This window comes from Anomaloglossus baeobatrachus, chromosome 1, assembly GCF_048569485.1.
Source record: "Anomaloglossus baeobatrachus isolate aAnoBae1 chromosome 1, aAnoBae1.hap1, whole genome shotgun sequence".
NCBI classification, from domain to species: Eukaryota; Metazoa; Chordata; class Amphibia; order Anura; family Aromobatidae; genus Anomaloglossus; species Anomaloglossus baeobatrachus.
This window is the reverse complement of record NC_134353.1, coordinates 775,270,451-775,286,814: the sequence shown is the minus strand read 5'-3', so window position 1 is coordinate 775,286,814 and position 16,364 is coordinate 775,270,451. Positions and strand designations below refer to the sequence as shown.

General features: G+C 51.6%; 1 protein-coding gene across 3 annotated transcripts in view; it reads right to left on the bottom strand.

The window, feature by feature from the left end:
* Positions 1-16,364, bottom strand: part of C1H5orf63 (chromosome 1 C5orf63 homolog) — a 173,275-nt gene that overhangs the window by 141,016 nt on the left and 15,895 nt on the right. For 2 of the 3 annotated variants that reach the window (XM_075324770.1, XM_075324762.1), the window contains exon 2: positions 6,240-6,366. The exons of the other annotated variant lie outside the window; for it this stretch is intronic. In XM_075324770.1, coding sequence (XP_075180885.1) covers positions 6,240-6,341 — 102 coding nt within the window. In that variant the 5' untranslated portion in view covers positions 6,342-6,366. The remainder of the gene's footprint in view (positions 1-6,239; positions 6,367-16,364) is intronic. 3 annotated transcript variants of the gene reach the window in all.

The following is a 16,364-nucleotide window of genomic DNA, read 5'->3' as shown; positions in this document are numbered from 1 at the left end:
GAAAGCTTTGAACATTTCACATCCTCCAGATGTCCCTGCAGCTGGGAACTCAAGGAACTTTAAAAGCTCTCTTAAAAGCTCTCTTTAGGGCTCCACTCTTCCACAAAACCTAATGTCTCCACTGTTTTCAGGGAGAAACTGGAGACAGGAGGTAGGGGACCGCAACTTATCTGGCTCCAGTTGACTGAAGGTGGTGGTGGTGGGGGTCTGGACAGCTAACTCACTCGGGTGGGTGGGAGGACTTCTCCCTCTGATTTGTTTTCCTCTTTCTCTGCCTGGCTCCAGCAGACCGACTCAAAGGGGGGCATTTCAGGCAGGTCCTCAGGGGCTTTACCTCTGCCGGCCTCATTGGTGGGGAAATTGGTCCTTGCAGATACCGCCTCCGCTTCAGGAAGCTACTTCTCCCATCCAGTCCCAGTGCTGGATCCAGACCTCTCTGCAGACGGGGCCCAATACTGGGTGCTGTACCGTACTCCATGTTACATACATGGGGACGCATGGTCCGTGCCCACTGCTCTAGGAGCATGACTGTCACCTGCGGCCCTAGGTATCATTAGACGGATGGTGTTCTCCATCTCTGCCTCACTTTCAGCATAACTCATCTTATCCGGTAATAAGTCTACACCAAAATGGCACTGGCCCATGATGTGACACTATCTTCCGCTGGGTGTTTCCTGCACTTCGCCCTCATTGCTGGGGTAACCAAACACAGACTGCCATATACAGAGGGTAGGTATGCACTGACAATTCATAATGTTTAATAAGTGGGCCCGGAAGAGAGTCTGACTACAGGGATTTCCCTGTCCAATCACAGCCATGCCAATACGCAAACTTTCAAGTCTATAGGTGCATTCAAAACGTCGGATGCCATTCGGATGTCATCTGAGTGCAGTCCGGTATACGCCAACAGAGACAATGGATAGGATGGAGAAATTAATCTCTCCATCTTATCCTCACCTGTGATCCGATTCTCATGTGAAAGAACCATATCACTGTAAACTGACACTTGTCTCAAACTCTAATCAGAGTGTGAGCTGAGTGGCATTAACATAATCAGTCCAATTCTCTTGCATGAGAGCTTATTTTTAAAGATCATTAGTTAGTAGGGATGAGGGAACCCAAACGGTAAAGTTGCAGCCCATAGCTGTCTGCTTTACCTATGCTGGTTATCAAAAATAAGGCAGGCATGACAGCATTATTTTTTCTATTTCTTATCCACATTTGTGTGCATGGCAATTGTCCTGCTCTTAACCCCATTTTGCTTCCTTTTGCAGCCCCTAGCCCTCACTATGACCATCTTATGCCTTGTTCACACACTGCGTTTTTACCTGCGTTTTTTTGCATTTTTGCTGCAGAAATTTCTTGAGAAAATGGTTGTAACCTTTCTGCAGACATTCCCCAGCAAAAGTTATGGAAAAAAAATACCTGTGCGCACACTGCGTTTTTTTCTCAAGAATGTTCTTTCTGCAGAATTTCACAAGAAAAAGAATGAGTATGTCACTTCTTTTCTGCAAGTACCTGCGTTTTTTACCATAGATAATGGTAAAAAATTGTAAATGGTAAAAAAAAGGCAGGAACCAACCTGCGGAAAAAACGCATCAAGATGCATCAAAAACGTGTAAAAACGCATGCATTTTCAGTGCGTTATTGGTGCGTTTTTTGAACGCAAGTGCGCTAATCTTTCAGACTCAAGACATTTCTTGAGAAAAATCCTTTTAAGCTATTTTACAGCACTAAAGTTTGGGCACCCTTTGACTTATATGGGGTTTGTCATCTGAGGTTAAGCCCAAGTCCGGGCGAACCCGAACATTCACGATTCTGCTCATCCATATTAGCTAGATAAAGGGCTAATTTAGGCTAAGTTCACATTTCCGTTGTTTTGTATCAGTCACATGCGTCGCTTGACGCATGTGACTGATGCGCTGTTCAACGCTGTACAACGGATGACAAAGAACAGAATTCTTTGTCGGATTCCGTTGTGTGCGGGGGGCAGAGTTCGGGGGCGGGGGGAGGGGGAGCCGAGCGGGGCCGTGGCACTGAGGATGTCAGTGCCGCAGGGACTGCAGGACAGGTGAGTGTGTGTGTGTGTGTGTGTGAGAGTGAGTGTGTGTGTGTGTGTATACACATGCTGAATGCGGGAGGGGCGGAGCTGAGCGGGGGGCGGGGCCAGGCGCTGAGGATGTCAGTGGCAGTGCTGTGGTCTGCATGGCTGGGGACAGGTGAGTGTATGTGTGAGTGTGTGTGTGTGTGTGTGTGTACATGCGGAGTGCGGGAGGGGACGGAGCCGAGCGGGGGGCGGGGCCAGACGAGGGTGTCAGTGGCAGTGCTTGTCTGCATGGCTGGGGACAGGTGTGTGTGTGTGTGTGTGTACACACATTTGCGGAGTGCGGGAGGGGGCGGGGCCAAGCGGGGAAGTGTCGGCCTCCCTGCACACGTAACCAGACTAAATATCGGGTAGCAAAACACCCGGTGTTTACCTTGGTTACCCGATATTTACCTTGGTGACGGGCCTACACCGCTTAGCGCTGGCTCCTTGCATCGTAACCAGGGTAAATATCGGGTAACCAACCAAAGCTGGTGACGTGTGCAGGGAGCCAGAGAGCATGCGCAGCGAAATCCGATGGATCGCGCTGCTCAAAAAATGTTACATGCTGCATTCCTCCTGCCCAGCAGTCAGTCGTTCCACGACTGATCAGTCAGGCGGAGGGTGCAACGCAGCATCATCAGTCACAATCCGCTGCTCATACAAGTCTATGGGAGCAACGGAATCCGCTAAACGGATTCCGTTGTTTACAAGAGCAGTGGATTGTGACTGATACATTTTAGCGGAAATGTGAACTTAGCCTAACACTATTTAGAAAGTTGCTTTGTGTTTAGCAAGCAGATGAACAATTAAAGGGTGTACATAACATTTATCCTTTTATTGTATAGGTGGGAACTGCCAAACTCCATCACCTCTAAATTGTAATTAAATAATTGCAATATGACATACAGTACATTATTTTATTACACTTGTAATTATTTATTGGAAAGATTACAAAGGATTAAAGGTTTATCTCATGAAAATGACACCCATTTACATGGAATCCAGAGGGGTGATCTGCTGATCATTGCATCTACAGCTTCTTGTGATCAGCTGCAGGGGAAGCCATATCTGGCTCGATAGATCTTCTGCAGGGAGTTTAGAGTCCCCCCAAGTATGTCCATAAAGGTGTATTTCCATCTCAGACCTTTATGGCATGTCGTCCACACCACTGTAGTGGCATCCACATATTTTCTACCTTTACTTATCATACATTTATGGCATATCCAGTCTAGAAAAACCTAATAAGCCATAAATGTACACAAACTAGTTGTGGAGTAATCTCGAGATCACATTATACTTTCCACAAATAAGGGGTACGGTCCTACCAAGCTCGGTGTCCCCTTCATCCTTAGCTCCAGAAGCTTCCAGCACCAAACAGAACTATTCTCTGTGCACAGCTCACACTAAAAAGCCCGGTTGTGCCCCCCTGTGCCTGCAGCCGGGCTGCTGTTGCTTGGATCCGGATACGCGGTGGCTCAAGGGGTCTCCGGACCCGGGGGTCGCGCGGCCACTCGACTGAAAAGGGGGGGGGGGGACAATGTACAGGGGATTAGGAAAGTCTGTGATGCCACCCACGGTGCGTGGTAATGTGGGGACCACCGCTGCCACTGGGGAGCCCGGTGACGATGGTGTGGCAGCCTGATGTTTACCCCTCCGTGGGTAGAAGGTTTGTGTCCCGGGGCCCGTTGATGGTGAGATGGTAGTTGGGTGCCGTTGGGTATAGGAACAGGGGTTTTCAAAGTACTCACTCAGTCCTGGAATAACTACACCGACAGCTCGTAAACCAGAATTCTGAGCACCACTGTAGCTTGTAGGGAGCACGCTTGGGTCCGTGCCCTTGGTGTTGCTGTTAGTCTGTGGCCCTGTCCTTGGCACCTTCGTCTCTGTTGGACCCTGTGGGTATAAAACTCTTCGGGTCCTGCTCACCCGTATGGCTAATGGAGTGAGCTTGCTCTCAGGGTTCACGCGTAGGAATTCTTTGGACTGTAGTGGGAAAGTCCAATCCAATCGGTGCGCTAGTACCCCGATTTGGAGCGGGTTGGGGATGACACTTAAAGTCTTCACCCCCGTCGGGTAAATTACCGGAACGCGTGAAGCTACTTTCCGGCCTAGGGTCCACGTACCCCGTCATTCCCTGGCCCTGGTGATAGCTCAAGGCTGCTGGCCGCCCTCTTCGGCAGTCCGTGCACCTTGACAATGTCCCCTGCGAACGGGGTTCCAGCTCCTACCAGGCCCAGACCAACGTCTGCCACTTAGTACACAGGAGCTCTCCTCCGGGACCTCTCCCTCTCAGAGAGTCACTTCACCTCCTCTCCTTTCACTCTACTCGACTCGACTCTCTCCAATCAACTCTCAACTTTAGTCACTTTCCTCACTTTCCCCTCACCAACCCCCCCCATGTAGGCATCCCTATTCCCTTCTGGCCCCCCAATGGTGTGTCTGGTAGGTTAAAGTGGGAAGTGTTCCTAGGATTTTGAATGGCTAAGCTGTTAGCAACACCAAAGGACCAGGACCCGTAACCAAGGAGGGTGAATACTGTGCAGAAGGGCAGATTGCACAATACCCTGTGACAACCTGATAGGCCAGGGCGTCACATGGTCACTTAGCAGTTTCCACATGCTGTACTCTGCTCAATCTCCCTAGCAGAGTGAGAGACCCAGGTGAACACCTGCCCTGTTTCTTAGTCAAAGCTAGCCAGGTGCATCTGATCAGGAACTGTAGTGCTAGGACTTAACCCAAAACCCCTTGGCTTTGCTACACCCATAAAATGGAACGTTGTATACTTGCAGAGCAATGTTGTTCCTGTCATATAGGTACTGTGATTCCCAGCAGTCATGGGACATCATTATGTCATATGACCGTAGTAGCAAATCAGTGATGACTGATTGGCTGCAGCCTTTATTGTTCCGTCATAAGCAGAAGAAAACAACACTGAAGGGTTGTGTAACGCCTGCCTGGATCCACAGACTCAAACGGGCTGTAATGGAGAGGCTAGAGGGAAGCCAATCACCAAGCAGGACCCCCAGAACCCTGAAACCCTCTAACCCCTATACAGGGATTTGTAATTACACAGGGCCCTGGAGATCACTACCTGTGGAAGGCTGCAGTCCGAGAGAGTAGTCGTCAGGCAGGGTCAAACCATGAATTGCAGAACAGGGACAGAATCGTCAGGCAAGGACGTAATCAGAAAACAAGCAGTGGTTAAATCCGGATCGGGCAGCGAGGTACATAAACAGCAGGCAGGAGAGGTAGTCAGGAAACAAGCAGAGATCAGCACACAGGAATCACTATACAAATAACACAGGAACCAGGAATAGAACTATCTCTGGCAGTGGTCAGATGACAGGAGGGGGAATAAGAAGGGTGTGGTGTCTTCCCATTGGCTGCAGGTGAATGATGCCAACTTCAGCTGGAAGACACACGCCACCTACAGTCAGCCAGTGGTACTGCAGGTTCCAGGGAAACCCAGCCTAGTTGATGAGCGGAGTCTGCGCTCAGCAGAGCCACGGGCACCGACTCCTGTCCCATCACCAGCACTATCCATGGCGTTAACATAACATCACCTGGTGATCGGAGCAAAAGTCACAGGAGCGGACTCCGGTGGGGACCTGACAGGTTGCAGCTGATCAGGGGTCACGTGTCATAATTCTATAACATAATTACCAGGAATATAGGAGCAGTGCCGTTAAGGCAGGTATCAAGCTTTTTTTTTTTTTATAATGGAACATGCAGTGGTTTTTTAGTGGTAAACAAATCCATTAAGCTAGAAATGAAATGCAGAGTGACCTTGATTAACAAATGTTTTCGCTCTTGCATAATATAAATGATGGGTTCAGGCCAAATTCAGTTTTTTTATGGTAACCTATAAAACAGCATCAGAAAAATCTTTTGCCTTGTTTTGGTTATAGTTTAGTGAGTGGCAGTGTAATTTTTCATATATTTGTAGGGCCATACATAGGGCCTAGAAACAGTCATAGGACGTCATGAACGGTGCGCTGATAAATGGTGGTTGTCATCAGGATGATAAGTGGATATGTTATGGTAACTCTGTCCCTTCTTCTAAGTAATAGATGATGTGACAATACCCTTTATGCAGACATACAACTCCTTCATCATTTCTTTGGCTGAATAATCGCTCCTACTTCATGCTTACATCAGTAGAAAATTGGAGTGTGATGCAGAAGGCAGGCTCCATACAGACTGGATGAAGTGAGACGATCCTCCATGGGATTAACATTGCCATCTGTACATTCATAATGAAGTCCCATACAGTAATATGACTGGGAGAAAGAAGAAGTAATTCATCACTTTGCTTGGGATGACCCAATGAAGCACTTACTACAGAATTCTTATACTGTATCAAAACTTAAATAAAATATTATATCTTGGGACATCTACAAAAGAAAAGCAATAAATATTCCATATGTTTGTAGCCTTATAAACACACCGTTGTACAAACCAGGAAAAAGAATAACACTTGAACGTTCAGAAGTCACTCAATTTGTAAAATTGCCTTTAACGAGGACATGTTATCACATTATGTGCTGAGTGCTGGAGTCCTCGCCATTATGTGTGTGCCCTCCCTTGATATTATTGAGCTGCCGGTGCCCGTCTACGCACCACTAATTGGCAGCATATAGGGGTAAAGTTGTCAATCAGCTGTAAGAGGGTGGGGGTAATTGTACCTCATTAATGGGATGACCAAGCACTAGTGGAGTATCCCAAGGGGTCTGGGGAATACTCGTCACCAGACCGGTGAGGCTCAGGGGGTTGTCACAGGTGGCCCTGCCCGTTTTCGTGACCCCGAGGTGTCCACGAAAGGGATGGTTGGAAAAGGATGAACGGGTTGAGGACATTGGAAGTAGCAGTTGTCTTGTGACGCCACCTATGGTACGTGGCCAGGGATCGGCCGCCGCTGCGGGTGCTGTTCTCTGGGGAGGATGGTGTCACAGCCGGGATGGTTCAGCTCCTCACAGGTAGAGCTAGGCCCCAGGGAGGATGATGGGGTGACAGTCTATGGTGGTATATGCTGGGGTGCAGGACTGAGGATGCCGACAACACAGGCCGGTAGTTTCTTTTACCTTTTACTGGTCAGTTGTTATGGTCCTGCAGTTACAGTGGTCCGGTCAGCCTGGTAGCAGTGGGGGATCTCTCCTTGCCAGGTTGGTTGGAGGCCTTCTTTAGTGCGCTCTGTGCATGGATTGCTGTGGCCTGAAGCAGCACAGCATTCCCCTTCTTAGATGCTATATGCCTTGTCCCTTGTGGCAGGCAGCGAGCGCCAGATGTAGGGCCCGCTTGTATTTCTGCGGCCCCAGGCTCTATTGTGCTTTTAGCTTTGGGAGTTTCTGGTGGACCAGGAGATGTGGAATCTCCTGCCCTCTGGGATTACTGCTGGACCGTTAGCACCCGACAATCGAGGACTCCGGTGTCCTGGTTCCTGCACTCGGTCCTGGAAAGCTTACATGACAGCTCTCTTACAGCGACCGTTCTCTTTACTCGCCTCTTGTGTTCAGTGGTCCCTCTTCCTGTTCCTCTGTCTAACCCCTCCCCAGCCCAGAATGCACAAGGGAAGCTCGCCCCAAACAAAATTGAGCTCCCCCTTCTGGCCTGAGTTAGGAAGTGTTGTGTGTAATGGTACCTGACATGGAGATTTTCCCTGCTGCTTCCAGGCATAGCATTGCCCCCTGGTGAGGAAAACAATGCCATTGTGGCTCCCATGACCACCTTCCATTACAGTTAATAAAGGGTGAATTTACAGCAGGGAACCCAGTAAGTGACCCACCTAGGGACAGATTCTCATCAGTTATAAAACATATAAAATATTTTTCAAGGAGATAAAACATCAGGCTCTGTTTTACTATGAGTTTACTGAGGGCATACAGCTCATTTTATACCTATAATAAATTATATAGACCTATTGATTCCCAATCATAACTGCTTGTTGCACCATTTAGAACCTGACAAATTCTATTAACATATGTGATTTTTTTTGTCCTGAAGAAAGAGAAATTGCCCTCAGAAACGCATCGACATTAAAAACAACCTTCTAATCATCTTGTCTGAATTTTTCCAGAGTCGCGCAGTGAATTCCTATCTTTTTTTCTTTAAGGAAAAATTATAAGGAGGAACTCCAACACACCCTGGAACACACGTAAACTAGGGCCTCAGAAATTATTTACATTTAGGATTGGAACTTCAGTGGCCAACAACAAGGAGTCCCGGATTTGATGCCACTACTTGGGGTACAACTGGCACAACAATGAACTTCAGGAATCCGACTCCCATTTCACTAAAGCTAAGGTGGGTGGCAGCTCTTCCTTTGCTGGCTCAGGGCATCAGTCAACCTCAATGCTTCAGACCCGCAACACACATCCGTTTAATTTGTACGTGTGCGGTACGTATTTGCACGTACCGGAGACACGTACACACGGAGACCCATGGTAGATGGCACACACACGTAAAATCACACGGAACGTGTGTCCGTGTGATAAGTACGTGTGTGCGCTTTTCTACACGGACATGTCCGTTTTTGTCCGGCATCACGCAGGCACGGACCCGCTAAAGTCTATGGGTACGTGCCTGCACGGACCGGACCGCGCGTGTTCATCACGTTCCGTGCGTGTGCGTTTTTACACTAGCGATCTTTTTTTTTTTTTAAATTAAATTCAGTATACTTACCTTTTGTTCTGCTGTTTTCAGTCATACTTACATTGGCGCTCGGTTTTTTTCTTCCCCCGGCTCATACCACTCCCCAATCACCAGCGCGGCGAGGAACAGCTGTGCAGAGAATACGCGGCAACAATTACTTTGAATATGCCGGCCGCTCATTAATCAATCTCGTATTCCCTGCTTTCCCCACCCACCGACACCTATGATTGGTTACAGTCAGACACGCCCCCCACGCTGAGTGACAGGTGTCTCACTGCACCCAATCACAGCAGCCGGTGGGTGTGTCTATACTGTGCAGTAAAATAAATAAATAAATAATTTAAAAAAACGGCGTGCGGTCCCCCCCATTTTAATACCAGCCAGATAAAGCCATACGGCTGAAGGCTGGTATTCTCAGGATGGGGAGCCCCACGTTATGGGGAGCCCCCCAGCCTAACAATATCAGTCAGCAGCCGCCCAGAATTGCCGCATACATTATATGCGACAGTTCTGGGACTGTACCCGGCTCTTCCCGATTTGCCCTGGTGCGTTGGCAAATCGGGGTGATAAGGAGTTTTTGGCAGCCCATAGCTGCCAATAAGTCCTAGATTAATCATGTCAGGCGTCTCCCCGAGATACCTTCCATGATTAATCTGTAAGTGACAGTAAATAAACACACACACACCCGAAAGGGAATACGAGATTGATTAATGAGCGGCCGGCATTTTCAAAGTAATTGTTGCCGCGTATTCTCTGCACAGCTGTTCCTCGCCGCGCTGTTGATCGGGGAGCGGTAAGTATGAGAGAGGGCTGCTAATTTCAGTCACTCGGGGGATTAGCGGTCACTGGTGAATCCTTCGCAGGTGACCGCTAATCAGTACGTGGCACACAGACAGAGCTGCGGCATGACAATGAAGTCGGGTGAAGTTCACCCGAGTTCATTCTCATCGCGCAACTCTGTCTGCTGTCAGCCGACATGTATCAACGACATTGTGCAACACACAAACGGACATTCCACACGGACATTCCACGTACACATACACGGGCATTTTACACACAAACACGGACATTTTACACGTACACACGGCTCGCATATGCCATCACACGGATGCCATATGTACCGAAGAAACGCCCCAAAAAACGGAACACGGACCCGAAAAACGGACCGTAAGACACGTACTTTTTTTTGCGGAAGTGTGTTTTAGGCCTCAAATAGACTGCAGCAGGGGTTTCAAAACATTTGATTAATCTTCTTGGAGTCGTTGGCCAATGAAAATTGATTAATTATGTGGGGGACACTTCTCCATCCCATCCTGGGCAAAGAACACCACAAGTCCTTTATCCATTTATTCACACAAGAGGTGCATTTGTATGAATGCATATCTATTTTTCTTTTTAAATGGAAGGAGTTTAGGCAAATCTGAGCCTTACAGGCTGCAGTCACCGCTCCCTCCCTTCTTAGGGCTCATGTGCACGTTGCGTAATTGCATGCATTTACGCTGCGTCCCCTGCACAATCTATGAAGATTGTGCATGAGACGTGCGCACGTTTTTAGTGGCGCTGGAGCATAATAATTAATAGGTGCATCCGCCTGTCAACTGAAAATGCTGACAGCACTGACTGTTCTCAAAATGAACAAGGCCTGGGTAAGCCCAGACTTGTCAACCTTAAGCCTGCTTTACACGTTGCAATTTCGCATACGATACGTATGCGATTTGCAACGCCCCAATCGTATGTGTGGCACGTTCAATTTGTTGAACGTGACGCACATACGAGTAACTCCCGTCACACGTACTTACCCGTCCATACGACCTCGCTGTGGGCGGCGAACGTCCACTTCCTGGAGTGGGAGGGACGTTCAGCGTCACAGCGACGTCACGCGGCAGCCGGCCAATAGAAGCGGAGGGGCAGAGCTGAGCGAGACGTAAACATCCCGCCCACCTCCTTCCTTCCGCATTGCTGGCCGGGAGCCGCAGGACGCTGGTAAGATCTGTTCATCGTTCCCGGGGTGTCACACACTGCGATGTGTGCTACCCCGGGTACGATGAATAATCTGACGTGCAATTCTAGAGACAGGTACGACGTGTATGCTATGAACGTTTTAACGTTCAATCGCAATCGCACGTACCTGTCACACACTGCAATGTACTTACGATGCCGGATGTGCGTCACTTACGACGTGACCCCGCCGACACATTGTAAGATACATTGCAGCGTGTAAAGTGGGCTTTAGTGGATGTCAACAGCAAAACATAAAGCCAATTGAAATGTTGCTTTTTTCTATTTTTTTTTTCCATGGACCCTTTCCCACCCCAAAAAGAGTATACAGTTCATGGTTTATTATTTTTCTTATCCTCCTCCTTCTCTTTCTACACCATATCAAAAGGGTTATCATGTGGCCCTCGCACCAAATTTTTAAAGGGCATGAGGCGGCCTTCACGCATAATTTGACTCACCACAGACTTAAGGGTGCTTTACACACTGCGACATTGCTAGTGATCGCTAGCGATGTCGCGAGCGATAGCACCCGCCCCCGTCGTTCGTGCGATATGTGGTGATCGCTGCCGTAGCGAACAATATCGCTACGGCAGCGTCAAATGCACAAAGCTACCAAAATCCTTGTTGCCTTCCTCCAGGGGCTGATGTTCACACCAGGGGGTGGGCCTGGCGGTTGGCTCCGCCCACCGTGGAGTACACGGCCCTGAAGTCGGGAAGAACCAGGCAGATAGAAGTGGAAGTTCCAAGTAGAAGGAAGTGGTAGAGGAGCTAAGTGAAAGTGAAGTGGCAGTAGAGCAAGGAAGAAAAGGAACAAAAGTGCACGTAGAAAGGCCTGACGTGAGTCCAGCTAAGTGCAGGACAGGTCAGCAAGGTCAGCAACAGCGGTGATCGTCTGGAGGGGGACTGCTCGGAGGTTGCTGGAAGGACCGCGGTCGAGTAGTGGCCCGGCGGTCTGGAGCAGTATACAAAGGACAGTCAGCACCAGGGCAGGGGCCTCTCGGACCCCGGCAAGGCTAGGAGTCGCCATAATTTGCCGAATCCGTCAGTGAAGGGGACGTCGATCCCCCAACAACCAAGTCCCGATTGAAGACAACCGTCCAACCATTAGTGAGGAACACTGCCACCGCCAGGGCACCAGCTCCTCAGGGCCAGCGTCTGCGGGCAAAGTAGGGCTCCTCCGGCCCATATCCAAGCCGGGGAGCGGGTTACCGGTGGGAACCCATCGCTACCAACTTAGAAACATCAGGTGCAGGTCAGAGGGACATCACCGTTACCTGCTGGGAGAGCAAGTGCAGCCGTCCGTGGGAACCGTCTTTCCAGCCGTGTGGTTTACCGTAAAACTGTGTCAACGTCTCAGGCTGAGTGAGTACCACAGTGCCGCAAGGCACAGCGCTGCCCCCGCGTCCCTGCGCCCACCAGGCCATGCACCCTGACACCCCATCACCGGGCCCCGGGATCACCAACCCCTACCCACGGAGGGGCAACACAACACCTGGCTGCTCCGCATCACCACTCCCGGGATCCCCATATTGAGCAGCGGTGGTGCTACAAATCACCACAACCGTGGGTGGCGTCACGGACAATCTCCCCAACAGAATCCCCCTTTTCACTCACGGGCGAGGAGTGTCGCTCGAGAACCCCCGGGATCCGGCCCACCGCTCGAGCCACCACTGAGCAGCAGCAGCCGGACCCGAGCAGAGGGGTGAGCGTGGTGCTGGCACCCTGCTCCCCACCCGCGACAACTTGGCGTAACGAACAGGATCTTACCGCTCTGCCGTTGGGTAGAGATGCGCCTTGTGACCGCCGGAGGTATCCGGCTGAAAATTTCCAGAAGTCGCCATCTTTGGCGCGAAAAGTTCCCGCTTGAGCGTCTTCTCGAGTAGCAGAGGCGCAAAGGCCAAAACTCCGCCCCAATAGAGGAGTGGCCGGAAAGAAGCTAAGGGGGACGCGATGGCGGCTGGCGGCATGTAACCGCAGCTATAAAAGCAGGGACGCCAGGACTCTGCAGTCACTCCGTTCCTGGAAGAAGAAGTCGCTATGTGGATGCCGTCCCGAAACACCGTGGCCCCCGCTCCGGGAACCGCAGCGTGGGTGGAAATCCGGACCGCACAGCTCCACCTAAGGCTGCAGGTCAAGATGCAGCTCCTCTTGGAGGAGTGGGAGACCGACATGGCGGACGTTATAGCCACCGTGCGGAGACGCGAGGAGGAGGCGGAGGAAGGGAGGGTGAGTGACCCACGCCCCTATGTACCCGAGGGACCGGTCGCTGTGGCTGAGGGACCCGGTACAAGCCCTCTCCCTCCGCTGCCTTCTTCGCCACCCGTCTTGGAGGCCGTGACCCCGCCACTAGGCCCGCTGCCACCGCAACCGGTAGCGATACCCAGCATGCCCGCCCCGGCGGGCCGACCTGTAGCCGGAGCCCGTAGCAAGTCGGAGGTGTTGCCGTGGAAGGCCCCGAAGTCTGCACCGGAGGCAGCCCCTGAGAAGTTCCCTGAGTCGGAGCCGATGACCCGCTCCGAGCCGAAGGCCAAGCCGCGGAAAGCCCCTGTGCCCATCCCCCACACCTCGGCTGAGGTAGCGCCGGGTTGTTGCTGTAAGGCAGCGCCCAAGGCCAAGACATCGCGGGACACGCCGCCCAGATTCCTGACAGTGGGCAACGTCCAGGATGTCCCGCGGGGCCCGACCCGTGCGCCGGAGCTCGCAGCAGCGCCGTATTGGGACAGGGAGCCGGTACCGCTGGGCCTGGAGATCGGAGAGAGGGAGAGGAAGAAGGCCGAGCTGGTGGCCCGAGCTATCCGAGAAAAGGAGAATCTCCGCCAGGCCACGTTCCGTGTCCGGGGTCCGCTGTACGAGGGGCAGGTGAGGCGGTTTGATGTCCGCCGGGGCTACGGGTTTATCTATGAACCGGGCCTGGAGGCCGAAGTGTTTGTAGCCCGGCGGGATGTGAATGCCACCTGCCTGAGGAGCATCCCGGCCGCAACCTAATGCCGGGAGACATTGTTCAGTACACCCGACACTACGGAGAGAGGGGGTGGTTTGCCCTGGATGTGAAACTGCGGGGCAGCCAGGAGAGCAGAGTGAGTCCTGCACCCCCTCCCTCGGATGAAGCTGAAGGCCTGGAGTAGGGCAGCGGAGCACCGTTGTCCAGTCCCCGTTGGGACCACCAGAGTGTTGTTTGAAAGTTGAAAAAGTTTAAGTTTGCAAAAATGATGATACCGAGTACTTCACCAGATTATCTTTGTGATTGAACCGGCCGGAGCCGGCACCGTTGTCCCCGTGGGGACCGTTTAAAAAGTTAGCATGGGAACTATCCATGGACAAGCCCGTGAACTTGCAGGGCAACCACAAACGTTAAGTGGCTTGTAAATATGTTGTTTTACTGTACCGTTTTCCGCAGTTGCCGCCTCCGGAGAGGCAGGTTGGAGGGAGGGCCCTCAGCAGAGCAGGCTGGGGCCCAGCCACCAAAGGAACCGATGGCTACCCTCTGGAGGGGAAGGACAGATCCCGCTCGGGTGACTTGTGCTGGACTGTGGGTCAAGGGGTGCTGCCTGGACTTTAGGGGCAGCATCAGGGCCAGGTTGCTTGGGTGGGAGAGAGCGGAAACCGTACCCGTAAAACCGTTTAGTAACGTTTAAGAAATGTGCCTCCCGTTGTGCGAAGATATTATGATTTATATGTTATCTTTTTACATTTTACAGAAAATAAAACCGGTGTTGGACGGGCAGCCCGCGGACGGTCTGCATTTTGCTAAGGGGGAATGTGACGCCCTGGGCAAGCCAGGGGTCACAGATCATCACACCACCACACCCTACATCCCAGTTAGGAACACCAAAGCTACCAAAATCCTTGTTGCCTTCCTCCAGGGGCTGATGTTCACACCAGGGGGTGGGCCAGGCGGTTGGCTCCGCCCACCGTGGAGTACACAGCCCTGGAGGCGGGAAGAACCAGGCAGATAGAAGTGGAAGTTCCAAGTAGAAGGAAGTGGTAGAGGAGCTAAGTGAAAGTGAAGTGGCAGTAGAGCAAGGAAGAAAAGGAACAAAAGTGCACGTAGAAAGGCCTGACGTGAGTCCAGCTAAGTGCAGGACAGGTCAGCAAGGTCAGCAACAGCAGTGATCGTCTGGAGGGGGACTGCTCGGAGGTTGCTGGAAGGACCGCGGTCGAGTAGTGGCCCGGCGGTCTGGAGCAGTATACAAAGGACAGTCAGCACCAGGGCAGGGGCCTCTCGGACCCCGGCAAGGCTAGGAGTCGCCATAATTTGCCGAATCCGTCAGTGAAGAGGACGTCGATCCCCCAACAACCAAGTCCCGATTGAAGACAACCGTCCAACCATTAGTGAGGAACACCGCTAGATGTTAACCCCTCGTGGGTAGGGGTTGATGCCCCAGGGCTCAGTGTCCAGAACACGGGATGTGATGGCTGTTGGTGGTGATGCACCGGGCCGGACCGGAGGTGTTGGTGTACTCACGATTGAATAAATGCACATGAGTCTGCTGGTAAACTAAGGTGTCAGTGGCTGGATGCCGCTTCAGGGTGTATACGGTTCCCACAACTGGCTGGTGTACCAATGTCCCTTCCTCCGGCACTCTGTATTTTCCTTCTATTTTAGACGACCTCGTATAGAACGGGGAAGTCCACTCCCGGTTTGGTTTTGGTTGGGAGATGTGCCCACGAAAACTGACCCTTACGATCTCAGTGGGTTGTTGCGGATACCCTATCCCCCACGATGGGCTGCCGTTTCGCTCTCTCTGGGCTAACACTCTGGAACAACGTCTGGAACCTTGCTCTTGGCCTGGTTAATTAGAGAAGGGGCTTGCAACCGTCTTCTAACTAGGGTCCAGGTACCCCGCCTGTGCACGGTTTCCGGACCGGATCTCCGCTATCGGTACCGGCGGGCTCCAACCCTGTCTCGGTCCACTTTGGATTTCCCATGACCGGACTCCCGTCGTCTTTGGACACGGTCCACTGCTTGCCACCTAGCCAGTAGACCAGGGCCACTACCCTGGCTACCCTTCACTAGGCTCAGACTCAACTTGTCTCCAACTTGCACTTCCACTTCACTTGAACTCTAACTTGAACTAACTGGTTCACTCCCCCGGATCCTCAAGACCCCTAGGTGGGCGCTCCCAATCCGCCTGTTCCCGCCCACTGGTGTGTCCTTCCTACCCTTAGGGGGGTGGCTAGGATTTTGTGGCTGATGGAACCTGGTGTGGGATGGTGTTGTGTAGAGTGGAGTGTTTTTCTGTGACCACCCGGTGGGCACCAGGGCGTCACACTCCCGCTTGGTTTAATACAGCCCGTCCACGGGTTGTCCAACCACTGACTTTCTTTTTCTGGAAATGAACGGGAAAAAGGTAAAAAACATGTTAAGATCAATTCTTCCCTTTATGGGAGGCACATTACTTCAACATTGCAAAAACAGGGTTAAACATTACTTTCCCCTCCTCCGTTCGTCAGCCAAACAACCTGGTACCTTGGTACCACCTCTAATCATGGTGGGCACCCCTTTTCCCCAGTCCCAAGCTGTTCCAGGTAACGCCTGCATGGTCCGGGTAAAAAGTTCCTTACCCAGCAGCCCATCTCAAGGGCCCATAGTCCGGGGACCCTTGGCCTGGAGGTCAGCCACCGGTTTCAT